The 16,190-nt window shown below is 31.3% G+C and overlaps 1 protein-coding gene across 1 annotated transcript in view; it reads left to right on the top strand.

Moving 5' to 3' along the window:
* Positions 1-13,753, top strand: part of LOC117168023 (nucleolysin TIAR-like) — a 1,157,331-nt gene extending 1,143,578 nt beyond the window's left edge. Inside the window, exons 11-12 of the mRNA XM_033353341.1 lie at positions 2,836-3,016; positions 13,295-13,753. Of these exons, the coding sequence (XP_033209232.1) occupies positions 2,836-3,016; positions 13,295-13,336 (223 nt within the window). The 3' untranslated portion in view covers positions 13,337-13,753. The remainder of the gene's footprint in view (positions 1-2,835; positions 3,017-13,294) is intronic.
* Positions 13,754-16,190: the final 2,437 nt, after the last annotated feature.

Raw genomic sequence — 16,190 nt, forward strand, 5'->3', positions numbered from 1 at the left:
TCTAGTCGGGAGTGGTGCTGACTGAAAACAGATGATTTGGAGCGATTCGCGCGCCATCTGTTGGTCATTCTAAGGACTTATTGAACTACCCTCGTAGCGTAGGGATTATAATTATTTTCGTCAAAGTCATATTTGTTAACAAAATTAATCCAAAAACATCTGCAACGCAAATATCTGCCAAGTACAACTACAAGGATTTGTGAAATCCAAGTTGGCCAAGTAATTTAGCAATAAATATTAACCTATAGTGTAGAATAAATCTTTTTAAAATTTATTATAAAAGATTCTGTAGAAGACCTTATAAAAAATGTTTCGAAATATATTTTAGTATAAGTATTTTATTCCAAAATGACTTAGCCAATTTTAATTTCGCAAATCAATATACTTGTACTTAGCAGATTTTTTGTATCAAACATATTTCAGGTAAGATTTAATCTTTCTTGCACAAAAAGAGAGATAGATATGCTGAATTAAAATAGATTTAATTAAATTTGCTAATTTAATAAATTTTAAAAGTTAAATTAATTCCTTGCATGATTTATGTTACAAATTGGTTAAATAAATTAAATCTATGTATTTATTATTTAATTTGTATTAATGAAACCATAATATTAAGTTAAATTTTTTATTCGATTTTTTATAAGAATGAAAAGTGGAAAAGGTGGCTAGGTTCATCAGACTTACCGATGCTTCATTTTCTATAAGCTTGCGCAGAAATATATTTGATATTCTCGATCCTTTTTTTCTTTAGCATAATGAAACAATGATTAAATAACATATCATTTTACTTTTTTCCCTAAAAATTATCCACGATATTAAAAATTCTGGCAGAATGTGTAGTTAATCTTTTGCTAGTGACTTTTCCTTAAAATGTGTTCCCAATCGGTTGGGTATATCAGGCTGTAGAGGCAAGCACATTGCAAAAGTCCATTTTCTAACATAGAATATGATTAAAATATTTAAATTAATAATATTAGGCAAAAAATTTAAATGAAAAATGCATTGTTATTGATTAGTTGTGAATAAAAATTTCCTTTTCCTTTCTTAATCCCCCTACGTTTGCCTAACTTCCCCTTACTTTCCATAATTCTTCTCACTTCCACAACATCTCCCACCACCAATACTTTCCTTGTATTCAGGGCCTTCCCTTACTTATTACCCACACTTCGCATGTCCCGCTCAACTTACTTCCCTGCTGCCCCTCCCCTCACTTCCCAGTTCTTTGTATCCCTTCATTCCCAACGGCCTCCCTCACTTCCCCTTCCGGGGACAAAAATTGGAACAGACGGACATCTGATCGAAACTATAAGGGTTTCTTTTAGGGACAACAAAATCATAAAAAGTAAATTGGCTATCTATGTTTACCTCTGGTTCACTCTCTTCACCTACTTCCTAAACCCTCAATTTCTCCTCCCATTACTCCCCCTCGAGGGAAAAAAGTAAATTTTTTACCTGCCCTGACATATGCAGCCTAATTTATCCAACTCGATACACATTGTTAGAATGTTCAAAATCTTGAAAAGTTTTTAATATTGTACCATTTATATCAATTCGGAATTTTGAATTTTCATTTTTTTACACTAAATATTTAAAATTTAAGAAACGTTCATGATACAACAAATTTTTGTAACATGTATTGGAAATTTTTTGTTACTGGCTTTTCGTTAAAATTAGATATCAATCGGTTCGATAGATTAGGATGCAGAGGTGAGCACAGGTGGAAAAATCGATTTCTTAACATCAAATATAAATAAATAATGCTTTACATTTATAAGGATATTGTGTTTTCCTAAGATACATATTGAGAATATGTTGCTATAGATTTCTAGGCCAAACATTAAGCGAGAATATCGGATAAGAAATGTGAAATCACTGTAAAGAAAATATTTCAAATGTGCTCCTATCTGCTGCTACTGACTTATCCTTAAAATTCGGTGTCAATCGGCTCAATAAATTAAGTTATATATAGTAGCACAAGTCAAAAATATATTATTTTTATAAGGTTTTCTGTTTTTATTTAGGCTCATAGTTTTTGAAGCATTGTTACAAACGTAAGCTTTAACCTATTTTTAAATGCTTTGTCAGCCGACTGTTAAGTTTCATTGAAATCGGTTGAAAGAACGTTTATACCTTTATCTTTATTAAGAAAAAAATTATATTTTAACTTGTAAAGCCGCAGTAGGAGAAATTTCCCAAATTTTCTTCAATGTATTGAAATGGTTTGAAGTATCTTATTATTATTCAATCTCTGTTTATTTTCAATAGTTCTGAAATGTAATTTTGGCTTCCTGAATCAAAGTTGATTATTAGAGCATTTCTTAAACACTCTTAATTTAAATATTAATATTTCGCAGTATAATATACGGCCGTGGCTAGTCAGATATGAACTTGTAAAACTCAACGTATTCCATTTTCCCACAAAATTTTTCCTCCTACCAATTTTTTTCCTACCTAAATATCCAGCTGCCCCTTAAATCTCACGCATAAAGGCACAGGGTTATAAACTGAACCCCGGAGTTGCCTGGAATAAAAAATAAAATAAGAATAAACCGCGAGAGTGCTCCCTTTAAAAGTGTTACTAAAGCTAAAAATTTTAAGAGAAAAGCCGTAAAACTTCTTTTAGAATTGGGCAATTTCGAGTCATAGACTTTGAGAGAAGGCGCGGCAGCTGAAGTAGCAGCACGCAACCTTCATTAGTAATTAACCGACCGCCATGCCATGCCAGATGTGCAGAACGTTTCTGACCCATGTGTGGATATGAGAGGATAGAAAGGGAAGCGAATCGTTAATCTCATTTGCAATTTTCTCACCTGTGTCTGTGCATTGAAACAACAGAATGGGAATGGGAGTGCACGCAGCGGGAACGGCCGCTGGCTGGGGTCAGGGCTTACCTGGTGGACCTCAACTCCCACCGCACCATGCCACGACGGTGACAGCACCTCCTGGTGTACAGGCAGCGCCACCCCCACCCCCACCCCCTGCGCAAATGATGGCCTATCCTATGCAACAGTTCCAGGTAAACGTTATCTCTTTCATTATACGCTTATTCACCGGAATGTATGCACTACACTGCTTGTCCGTTTCGTTGCAGCTTGTTATGCTATTCTTTATAGTCTCTTCTTTACCGCACGTAATGTGTTCGTTCGTACTAAAGTTTTACTCGACATTTTAATTTCATTATTTTAATTACTTCTCTTATTTAGAATACAAACATTCATTCATGCTAGTTGGCTTGCTTGGATATTAACACGACGATTCTCAATTACCTTTTCGATGTATTTTAAGTTTATGCACAAAAATTTGGAAAATGGGTTACTTCCTATTTTGAGATTCTTTTCTCATTATTTCCTATATGTTGATAACTTAGATGCTTCTACTTCCGTTCATCTAATCTAATGACGTTTATTTTAATTTTTGAACATTGTATAGACCAAGATGAACGAGTAAACTATTGGTTTGATTTACTTAGGGACCGTCCACAAACAACGTCACCATTTTTAATTAGCTAAATAAAGATTTCACGTTTATTCTACTTTTTTCTCTTTAAATTACTAAGATTATAAGTCGAAATTTATTGCGTTTTTAAACAAGAGAGATGACTTTTCTACCATAACATATGGATTTTCAATAGACAAGGTTAATTCTCTATTTTAAAAAACGAAATTTTGACAAAATACATGCATTTTCTACTGAATAGTTGGATATTTAAATAATAAAGGGAAAATTGTTCAACCAAAAATGGAAAAGTTGGATATCAAAACATTAATTTTTATTCAAAAAAATTGTATTTTCTACAAGTAGTTTGTTTTTAAACTAAAGAAGACAAATTTTCAACAACATAGTTGAATCCTCAACAATTACAGATTAACTTTTAACCAAAAGAGAAAAATTCAAGAAAGCAATTGAATTTTGAACCAAAAAAGATTTCCAGTAAAAAACAATTACACCTTAAATGAATTTTCAACTAGAAAATATCAATTTTCAATTAAAAATATTTCTTTTCCAAAAACAATGAAATATTTCAAATAATGGTTTAGAAATTTCTCCTCTACCTAAAAAAAATTAATTTTAAACTTAATAGTTCAATCCTTAACCAAAGAGATAAATTTTCAAATAAAATGATCAATCTTAAATTAAAACAAAACATTTTCAGCAAAAGAGTTTAACATTAAACCAAATGCTTATGTTTTCAGCCAAAAAGATTACATGTTTACCAAAAGGCAAATTTTCAAAAGAATAAATGGATTTTCAATTGAATAGTTGAACTTTCTACTAGGAAAGAGAAATTTTATCTTCAAAATATCAATTTTTAACCACGAATAAAATAATTAACTTTTCTGTTAAAAAAATTAATGCTTAACCAAATAAAACGATTTTTCAATACAATAGTCCAATTTTCAACCCGAGGTGAATTTTCAAGAAAAATTATGAATCTTCAACGAATAAAATAAATTTTGAAGATTTAACCAAATAGTTGAATTTGTGACCCAATGTATGATTTTTAAACGAAGTAGATTAATTTTCTACCAAAAAGGGGGAGTTTTACACAAATATAAGAATTTTCAACTACAAAAGAAAGGTTTTCCGCAAAATAGTTCAAATTTTAATAAAAAATGATGAGTTTTAAACCAAAATGAAATATTTAAATTATTAGTAAAAACATTAATTTTAAAACAAAAATGAATTTTTTTAACAAAAAAGAATGACTTTTCATGAATTTATTATAATAGTAGAATTTTTAACCAAGCGAGATTAATTCCGAGCCAACAATATGATAGTAGACTTCTCAACCGCAAACTTTGTTCAAATTTATCATCAGGAAACGTTCGTAATGTTATCTGGGTCCATAATGCTACTTCATCTGCCCCCCTCCCTCTTTCTTGTTACCAAACGCAATCTTGACCACGACACCCTTAACTGGTGACGTATTTTATGGGCGACCCCTTAATAATTATTCCAAATGCAAAATAATTTAGGTAAAATTCGTCAGAGACCCTTTTCTGACACTGTGTTGACGTATACTACTTAAGGGGAGACGCTAGTGAAATCATACAATTAACCAGCTAAAAATGTGAGGGGAACCAGATCGAGGCAGACAGAAAAACCTTTGAAGTCATAATAGTGATAAATGTGTTTAACTTCATGAAATAATAAACTAAAGCTGCCATTGAAAAAAACGTTTTCTAATTTATACCGTGATTATTTTCAATATTATATTATAACAATTATACGAAATCCACACTATGTCATATTTAACATACCTTTATGGTAGTCATTGCATAGACAAAAAAGTACAAATAATGTTATTTGTTTATGTTGGCAAAAGGCATGAACTAACTTGTTTATTTGATAGTTGTTTGATAGGTCAAATATACTTGTTTGTGCTCGCAATTTAAAAGAAGAAAAATGACTTTGATATGCAAGCCTAACGTCCTAACAATTGATACACCGCACACACCTCGTATCGAATGGCACTTTCTAAACAACATTTAAGAACATGCGAAATATATTGACGATGAAAATTGAAAGAATTAATCATTAGGTAGTTTTTTGAACCAAGAGTATGAAAAATCGAAGGAAACAGGAGAGTGATTTTGAAAACAATTTAATTCCTTAAACGATGGTAATCTGCAAGTGAAAAAAATTAATTTCTACGTCAAAAACACATTTGCTTACATAAATAGCAAGCAAATGGTAAAATGCGTTTTCAATTTTGCTATTCATCCAAAAATTCTGCAGCACTTTTTCTTCAAAACTCAGCTACTTTTTTCCAGTATTCTGCTCCTACTGATATCCACTTCGTACTGGTTTCCCCTACAGAAAAGGGTTGGCTTTTTTGGGTGTAAAATTACAACCAATGAGATACAATGTTGAACCAACATAAGATTTGTGTTCCATAGATTTATTCTTTTTTAAACGTTTTTCCATTTTGTAAAAGCGCTGCAATCCCTAAGCTGTTAACAAAAAATTGAAAATTGAATTTGTTAAAAACATCAAAATATTCGAATCTAACTTAAAAATTTTGAACACGGTTAAAAAAAAAGAATAAAGCAATTTTTAGCACAGCAAGCAGGAAATAATGAAAGAACTAACGAGCTAACGTTAACGAAAAGAAAAGAGAAGAGCTGGTAGTAAAACGTTCAGAGCCGGTAATACTACGCATAATATATCTAAAAGAAGAATTACTCGCAAATGTGTCCAAAAGTTTAAAAATTTTTTTCGAGTCTTAAGCAAAAACAATTTTCTGTTCTTATCCCTTTTTAAAAGTTCTAAAGTTAAATATGGAAAAATACACTTCGGAGATTGAGATTGATGTAAAGTAAATAAGATCCACTATTTTAACATTTCTTCTGGAATTTAATTTTCGCATTTTCGTTGACATTGCAGCGCTTCCGAGGAATAAAAGAACCATTTTTAAAAACCAATTACTCTGTAGAATTTCACAGATACAAGACTTGCGTTGATCCAACGTTAATTCTGCCGAGGCTTCAATTTAAAAGTTTTTAATTCTTAATTTTTATATTGAGACAAAATGAAGCTACCACAAAATCCAAACAAGGTTTTTTAAGTATTACTTAAAATCTAAATAATTATTGTTTGCGGGAAAATAATCAATTAAAAAATATATATCTTTTTTGCTTTTTAATCAAAAATTTAGATAAAAGTGCAAAATTGTATAGAAATGGGAAGAGATTAAGTTTGCAGCAAGAAACGTAATTTGAATTAAAATCAATTTCGTAATTTAAAAACCAAATTTTCAAGGAGTCATTAATAACACAGCCACACAAAAAAAAAGTTGTCTGATCTTGATATGAGACACATGTAACCATATGTATTTTGATGCGCTAAATTCAAATCCGCCCTCAGAATTTGTCCAACGGGTCAAGGTTCAGCCTAACCTCAATAAAACACCTTAAATCTTGCTAAATAGCTGTTTTTACGTCAACAAAGTTGAATAGAAAAATCAGAAACCTAAAATCTTAGTCAAAATGTACTCAACCTTATGTATTTTGATAGGCTAAATTAGAATTCGTGACCTAAATTGGGCCAATAGGTCTAGGTTTGACCCTAGTCTCAAAAAAGATCTGAAAATCGCAAATAAAGCTGATTTTTTCCTTCAATGAAAAACTAACTTCTCAAATCTGAGTAAAAACGTACATGTTCTTATGTCTTTTATTGCGATGTATTCAAATTCACAATATACATAGGCCCAGCAGGTCTAATTTGGCCCTAACTGCAAGAAAAATATCTTAAAATGCCAAATAAAGCCGATTTTCGCCATATAAAGTTGAACAATGAAAAACTTACACCTCGAATCTGAGTCCAAACTTACATGTTCTTATGTTCTTTTTTGTATAAAACTCTTTTTACTTGTGTCTGCCATAGCGGCATAAATGCCGTTTCTCTAGACACTCGCCGCGATGATATAGTTACAGCTATAAATGATATCAAGTAGTGATTCCAAATCTCAGATCAGCGATAGTGTCCTTTCAGAAATGTATTCATTGCTCGCTCAAACAGAAGAAACAAAGGATAAAATTTGTTGCAGGAAATTTTCTAGAGCGATAAGGTTTTATTGAGACAACTTCGTGTCTTTCAAAATTCATGTGTTTTGTCACCGAAAAACAAAAGTAATTAAGTTTAACTGATACTTATCGGTTAAACTTTCAAGTATGTTTGGACTCAGATTCGAGGTGTAAGTTTTTCATTGTTCAACTTTATATGGCGAAAATTGGCTTTATTGGGTGTTTTTAGTTGTGTTTTTGTGGTTAGGGCCAAATTAGACTTGCTGGACCGATATAGGTTGTGAAGTTAAGTACATCACAATAGAAGACATAAGACAATGCACGTTTTCACTCAGATTAGATATGCAAGTTTTTCATTGAAGGGAAAAATCAGCTTTATTTGCGATTTTCAGATATTTATTGAGGTTAGGGCCAAACCTAGACCTATTGGTCCAATTTAGATCGCGAATTCGAATTCAGAGTATCAAAATACACAAGGTTGAGTACTAGGGTGATCCAAAAATGCATGGAAAATTTTTTTTGCCTGCTAGAGGGCAACGACCCCCACCCCCATTTTATTCCAAATCCGAAAAAAGAAATTTCCTAATTTCACCATGACTTAAGTTTCCCATTTAAAATACATGGGGAAAAATCATTTTTTTGAGTTTTTGGAATAATTATTTAGGGTTTGAAAAAATGTGACGGGAAAGTATGGGGGCCTCTAGAGAATTATCTAACGAAGAATTTCATGAATCTTATATATGGTTGTGGCACACCTAACACACCCCCACGAGTACCTGAAAACTACCATTAAAACCAAAAATGTCAATTTTTCATGAAATCGACCTTTTGAACACTGTATTTTCGTATTTTTTGACTTAAAATTATTAAAATTCGTTTAGTGGATATATTTATTATCATTGGTTAATTAATTTTCAATTATTTAAACAAATGGAATTTGTTTAAATTTTTTTCTCCAAAATTCGTTTTCCCCATAAAAATTATTACTATTAGTCTAGTAGAATATTTATTAACATTGGTTAATTAATGTTTTATTATTTGAACAAATGGGATTTGTTTAAACAATTTTTCTCGAAATTTCGTTTTTTTCCTTAAAAACTATTGCTATTGGTCTAGTGGAATATTTATTAACATTAGTTCATTATTTTTCAATTGTTTCAATAAATTAAATTTCTGTAAATAATTTTTTTATTCAAAATTATTAATATTTCTTCAGTGGAATATTTATCAACATTGTTTGACTAATTTTATTTTATTTTTTTATTTTTTAATAAGAATTATTACTTAAATATTACTGATAAACATTCCACTAGACGAACAGTAACCATTTTTATTTTTACAAAATCGAAACGAAATTTTGAAACAGATTTCTTTTATTTAAATAATTAAAAATGAATGACCTAATGTTAATAAATATTCCACTAGACAAAGAGTAATCATTTTTAGGGAAAAACGAATTTAAAAAAATTATTTAAACAAATTCCATTTGTTTAAACAATTAAAATTTAATGAACCAATGTTATTAAATATTCCACTAGACTAACAGTAATAATTTTAAAGGAAAAAAATTAATTTTCGAAAAAAAAATTCAAACAAATTCTATTTATTTAAATAATTAAAAATTAGTAAACCCATGATAATAAATATTCCATTAGACCAATATTAATAATTTTAAGTAAAAAAAACACCAGAATACAGTGCTTAAAATGTCGATTTCATGAAGAATTGACATTTTTGTTTTAAGAGTAGTTTTCAGGTACTCGTGGGGGTGTGTTAGGGGTGTCAAACCCATATATATGATACATGAAATTCTTCGTTCGATAATTCTCTACAGGCTCCTATATTCTCCCGTCACATTTTTTTAAAACCTAAAAAATTATTCCAAAAACTAAAAAAAGTGATTTTTCCCCATGTATTTTGCATGGGAAACTTCAAGTCCCTCAAACCTGTTAAAATCGTAAAATAAAAAAATGAAAAAAATTAGGGATTTTCTTTTTTTGGATTTAAAATGAAATTGGGAGGATCGTTGCCCTATAAAAAACAAAAGCCTTTTTGAGACACCCTATTGAGTACATTTTGACTGAGATTTTAGGTTTCTGATTTTTTTCTTCAACTTTGTTCACGTAAAAACAGCTATTTAACCAGTTTTGAGGTGTTTTATTAAGGTTAGGGCTAAACCTAGACCCGCTGGATAAATCCTGAGGACGGATTTGTATTCGGCGCATTAAAATACATAGGGGTACATGTATCTCATACCTAGATCCGACAACTTTTTTCGTGTGGCTGTGTAATGCTTTAGAATAATTTTAATATTAAGAACGGACGTGCTCAATTGTTTTTACTGAGTTTGGAGAAAAAATGTATTCAGAAAGTAAAAATGGATAATTGTAAGTGCAAATAGGTAACTCTATACCAAAAAAGTTAGCCTTTTCTTGTGAAAAGTCGCAATTATATTATGAAATTATGAAATAATTACTTCTTTGGAATTTCAAATATCTTAATATGATTTAAAAATAGAATCTCTAAATAGCAAAATTTTTGCTTCGAATTGTTATGAATAATCGCGAACTAATATTGAATTGGTGATCCCCTTAACGGTTTTTGTATTGCGCTTTTAAATCAAAACAGTAGTTTAGATATAAGTGAATTATGAAATGCCGCTTTTTTCGATATTCTAAATCCATATTCTTATTTTTATATACTTTAATATTTCTCTAATTAATAAATATATGCTAATAACAAACCTTTAATATACATTATTTATTATGAAACTTGTTCTTTCTTTTTTTCTGAATTTGAACAACTTAATGATTTTTGTGTTAACTTTCTAAATTTAAATACCTAACCTATTTTCCAAATATGTTTCCTAATTTAAAAAATAAAGAATATCTTTCGAAGCGTAAGACAAAATTTTCACCTCAAGATTTTAGATAATAAAAAAGGGGATTTCATAATTCTACCAACTATATGATTAGAATGTGCATGTTAAATTTACTGTACATTAGATAGTAATTAAAAAGTTTTATCGGTTTTAGAAATATTAGAATTCTAACTGAATTTAATTTGCAAGATTAAAAAAATTGCTTATATAAATTGGTTTTAAGTTACGATTTTTGTTAAATTGATTTGAAATGAGCTTTTGAACAGCTTGTTTATAGTAAAATAGTTTAAAAACTTGTTTACTTCAGAACAAAATGCATTTTTTAACATGATAAATTTATTTGTGTAAGACTTAGGTACTTACCACGAAGGAATAATAAGGAGACCCAACTTCCAGTGGGAAGCCATCTGAAACTGGCAATAGAAACATTACCGTAAGTGATACGCACATTACAGGAAGATCTTAGATTTGAGTGCGCAGGTGCGCAGTTGTCCTCTTCCTATACATGGAAAAGTGTGCGAGTGAGAAAGTTTGTCAAATTCACGTAAGTTTGAGGTTGTGTTCTTTTGTTGATCATCATACGAAAGATACACAAAATAAATACATAAACAGTATTTTCGGTACTTGTTTGAAAAATGTGTGAACAGATTTTGAAAAGGAAACGTATAGGTGAGTACCTTTTAAATTTGTAATATGATAAATGGGCTAAAGATTCTCAAGACTCAATGACAGTTAGGTAAAACAATAAAGTATATTAGACGTTTATTGTACTTACAGTGAAGGCTTTAAAAAAACGAAGTGTATTTGCCTTCTTCGGCGTGTAGCTTCGTCCACAACCCGGAACTTGACACCTCATGGCTTAAAACACATTTCTGACACTTGCATCAAAATAAACAAACAGAACCTCTCAACTTACGTGAATTTGACAAACTTTCTCACTCGCACACTTTTCCATGTATAGGAAGAGGACAACTGCGCACCTGCGCACTCAAATCTAAGATCTTCCTGTAATGTGCGTATCACCTACGGTAATGTTTCTATTGCCAAGTGGGGGAACGGAGTTAGGTCTCCTTATGATTCCTTCGTGGTACATACATATTGATAGGTTGCATGTATCAAAAAATTGGTTTGGTTATAATATTCATATTATACCCATTTCGATATTATAATTGACATTATAATCCACTGTGTGTGGAAGTCATTTACTAACTATCAATTCATTTTTAACTTCAAAATTTAACTTTAGTATTCGATAAAAGAAAACTCTTCAATTAATAGTTTAGTAGCATTAGTAACCTCTTAACGAACGTTTCGGTATAAAGTTGATTCGCCGAACTACAAAAACCCTCATTCTACATATTTTTAATAAATTCAGTCAGAAAATCAAGTTCGCTTTAGGCTGCACTATGGTACGTTATTTTATTCTCATAAATGTATTTATAACTTATTTTAAAGTTTCGAATGTACGCATGTTCAAAATTCATTAAAGGAAAAGCGATTGCACAAGTGTTTTCACTTTTCTTGGAAATTTTTCTGAACGAATGTTATCTTGATAAAGATTATAATCTTTGACGAATGTTCTATTTCTAGTGAAAATCTAATTGCTTAAATGATATTACTAATAATAATTCTTAAAATATATAACATTTAAACTTTATAAGCGGATATTCGTCAATCAAAAAGGTTAAATTTATTATTTACGTGTTTCGGTTCGCAGGCACAATGATCATGATCACTACCAACCATCAGAACACAGCATCGCTTGTCCTTTATTTAATTTCTTCGTTAAAAACAAAATTTTAAAGATATGGTCAGACTTAATATCAAATTGACTTTCTTGTTCGATTAAAATAAATGCTGTAAATATTGTAGATAACAAAAAATAAGGTTTCAAATATAGCTTGTAAAATGAAATAATTATTTAATCTACAAATAAATCGATCAATCGAAAGCGTTGCATATTTCGTAAAATTATTCCTTTACTGAACCTTTATTAAATCACTCATAAAATTATATTTTTGAAACGCCAGTAGGAAAACAGGTCTATTTATTGACGCATCGGCCTATGGTTATTGGCAATATAAAAATGGACGTCAATTTAATTAATTTCAGACAAATGTATATTTATATAGATATTATATGCAAAAATTATACCAGAATGTATTTAATATAAGCAAAACAAGCTTAAAATGTGTATTCTCTAAAAAATTCGAGTTAAGTACCAATGCCCGTTGTAATGCCAACAACTAAAGCTTTACTCTATCTTTTTCTGAGAGTTAAATATATTTCATACTATAGTGTAATTAGTAAAGTTATTTCCATTCGCGTGTTACTAATATTCATAGTATCTACTTTCTTATCAATAGTTCATAAACAACGTCGAAAAGGGAAGCTGAATATCAATTTGGATCTAAAACTATACAACTGAAATTGAAATTCCCTTTTGTATTAATTTAAGAATGTCAGAATATATTTATAAAAATGGCATCATGTTTTTAAAATTGAAAATGAGAATTTAAAAATAGAATATATCTAGTATCTTTACATATCGCAAAAGCTTTCAATAAATATAAGGAATTCAGAGAACTCTAGAAAGACTGAAAAAACAAAATGAAATCTATCCATTTAAATTGTAGAAGATTCATCATAAAGAATCTAACAATAAAGCCTTAATTTGACATTAGGTTGGGCCTTTTTTGTAGAAAAAAAGACTATAAATTAGCACATTAGTGTGAGAAAGTGTGAGTAAGTTGTAAGGAGAGTTCGAAGGTGTAAGAGAGGGAGAAACTGACTAGTTTATTTTTCACTCCTCTTGAATTTTGGACATCATGACTTAACTTGCGTTTGTGTGTTCAAATGGTAAAGTGTGTTCTTGGTTGCGGTCCAGCTAGCGGATGAGGACTGGCTGACGCCTAGCCTCCTAGTGTGATGGTAAGCAAGCACAACCCATCGACAGGAATAACTTCTACAGCTGCAGCAACAACAACAGCAACAACAATCATTAACATCGCCTCAACCAACATCAATGTCATTAGCGCTACAACATTAACAGCATTGTCGAGAAGAAACGTGCCACTTCTCGCTTAACTAACCATGTACAATGCCGATAAGGACATCGATTTTGATGCGATATTGAAAGAATCATTCAATTAACAATTCTAGTTTGCCAATTGGCACTTCGATAAAGCGGGTTATAATACTAAACACCAAATTCTCTGAACCCGTTTCACCATTCATAAAACGGTGGTTCGTTTAGTGATTAATGATCAATTTCGATGCTTCATGAAAATATTAATAAAATCATGATTTTTCGGTAGAACTATCGATAACGAACCACCGTCTTTATTCGTGCCGTTTCCGTTCGGAGGGTTACACAATCTATAATCATTTGTGATGTCGACATGATAAGAGAGTAAATAATAAGCAAAAAACCCAAAAAAAAAGTCGTTCGCAAGTGGTATAGCGACTCCGATGAATCTCGCCCGATTTTTCGAGGCCCTCTTAAAAAATCCGCATAGTTAATAAATTAATCGATCCCAGAGGGACGCGAGACTGGATCTTCCGCAAGGGGCACGATTGCGCCAAAGACATGATCCGTTATTTTTGTAGATTTCGATCGCGGCGATTTTATGAGGGCCACACGAACCCAGGTTGTCGTATATTAATCGAAAAATTTATAAACGTAGAGCAAATGTGGGAAGCGTATTTAGACAAAAAAACTAAATAAAAACAAGTAGGTAGTTAGTTAGGTATATCATAATGTGGTGGTACTCGAGAACGAGCCGAAATTCGGTGATGACGCCGGAGATTTTCGGGAAACAAAAAGCCAAAGATACCAAAGAAACTGTGACTATCAAGGGCGAAAATGTCGTTTAACTGTAATGCTAGTAACTTGACCATGGTGACGCAATTACGCGAAAAGAAATCAAAATCTAAGTAATCAATCGCAGGATAAAAAACCTAGAGAAACGACTTTTCATCGCATCTCCATTAGTTCAGATTTTAACATTTTTCTAAGACACTAACCAAACGGGTACTATCGAGGTCTAACAGCAGATCTCTATCAAATGATCGCCAGATAAAGTTTTTAACCAAAGACTAGATTTTTTATACACAATCGTATACTGGATGTATACATAGAGAGCGTGATATATCGAGATTTAAGTGATAAAATAGAAAGTCGCCAAGACTGAAGATTAACAATTAGAGTACCCTTGCACTTCTAACTTTTCCAAATTCTCTTAGACAGCTTTCAACCTTTTTTCTAAACGAGAACTTGGAAAAGCGACAGTGGATGTGTCTAGGCATTTCCAGATTTAAGTCTAGACCATTTTAATTGAAAATACTATTAATCATAAATTCTCTATTGTATTTATATTGATTCTAAAGGTCTATATCTTATATTTGGATTCGTGAATAGGACACTTTGTCAAAAACAAAATCTCCCACGGATGCCCCGAATTTCGACTCGACCGCCCCGCAGAACTGTCAGATGTTAAAACATTCGCTAATGCACACAGTGTGAAAGATGATGGAACCAAAAGAGAGAAGCGAGAGGAGGGCATAAAAAAAGAACTCGTAGGTAGTCATATTGCACCCACAGCACGAAATTTAGATTAGAAGTGAAGTATTTCTTGCGATCGCGTGTCCTGTCCTCCCGATAAACTTCTAAAAGGCTGGTCGTACCGCTGAAAACACAACCTTTTATTGGAATCCCGCACAGACTAGAGTGAAAAGAACGGGCGAGAGATATAAAACTCTATAGACAATCGGTAAATGCTGAGAACTTCTGAATTTTTTATTAAGAATCCCTTTTAAACATTATTTTCTTTGCTATTTAGTTACAGACATGTTATTTCAAATATGCTAATAATTGTTTGGGCCTTTTTACAGGGAATTAGAAAAGTTTTTACTATGATTTGTTAAGTATTGTAATAACTAAAATTATCTTCCCTCTTTCATCAAAGTAAAAAATCTCTGCTCCTTCATCCGTTGATTTCTCCATCCAGACGTCGCAAACCCTCGTGGGAGATTTAACGCACAAATCCACGCTAGTGATGTGCCATTTTAAGCAGAATCGACTCAGAAAAATAGTACCATTGCGCTTTAGACGATATATAATACTTAATTGAAATTTTCACTTTTGGAGAAATTTTGTAACTGATATCAGTAACTCGGATTGAATATTTTTCAAACGTTGAAAAAGCCACACTTGGAATATGCGTGATATAATTAATTGTAATAAGTCATGTCGATTAGTTCTCGAGAAATAAGTTTATTCTAATTTTTAATGAACTGAGGATATAAAGATTATTTTTACAACTGATACCAAATTAGTTGATTCTGGCTGTGAAGTCTGGTCGAAGAAGTACGCGTGTATATATGTTCAAGAAATGAAAGAGAAAGAGAGAGAAATTGAGGACAAGATCAAGCCAGAAAAGTAGAACAATGAAGAAAGTGATTTCAAGTCATTCAAGGAAAAATATACGTGCGAAGAAGTGGTAATGTACTTACTATTAATCTAAATGACGGGTAGAACGTTCTTTACACGAATCAAAAAAAGAGGTTCTCGCTTTTTTTAAATCAAAAATATAAAGATCAAAAAAGGCGCTGAACGAAAAACGTGGGTCTGATATATCAATTAATTTAATCCAAAAGGATTACCTGTCGTGGTTTACATATACGTAAGAGTATCGTGGCAGCAACGTCTTTAAGCTTCAGAGCAAGATTCCGAATGACGATTCAAATCGAGACGAAAATAGTTGTAACAATAATCATAACTG

The sequence above is a fragment of the Belonocnema kinseyi genome, chromosome 2 (genome assembly GCF_010883055.1).
Source record: "Belonocnema kinseyi isolate 2016_QV_RU_SX_M_011 chromosome 2, B_treatae_v1, whole genome shotgun sequence".
In the NCBI taxonomy this organism is placed as follows: Eukaryota; Metazoa; Arthropoda; class Insecta; order Hymenoptera; family Cynipidae; genus Belonocnema; species Belonocnema kinseyi.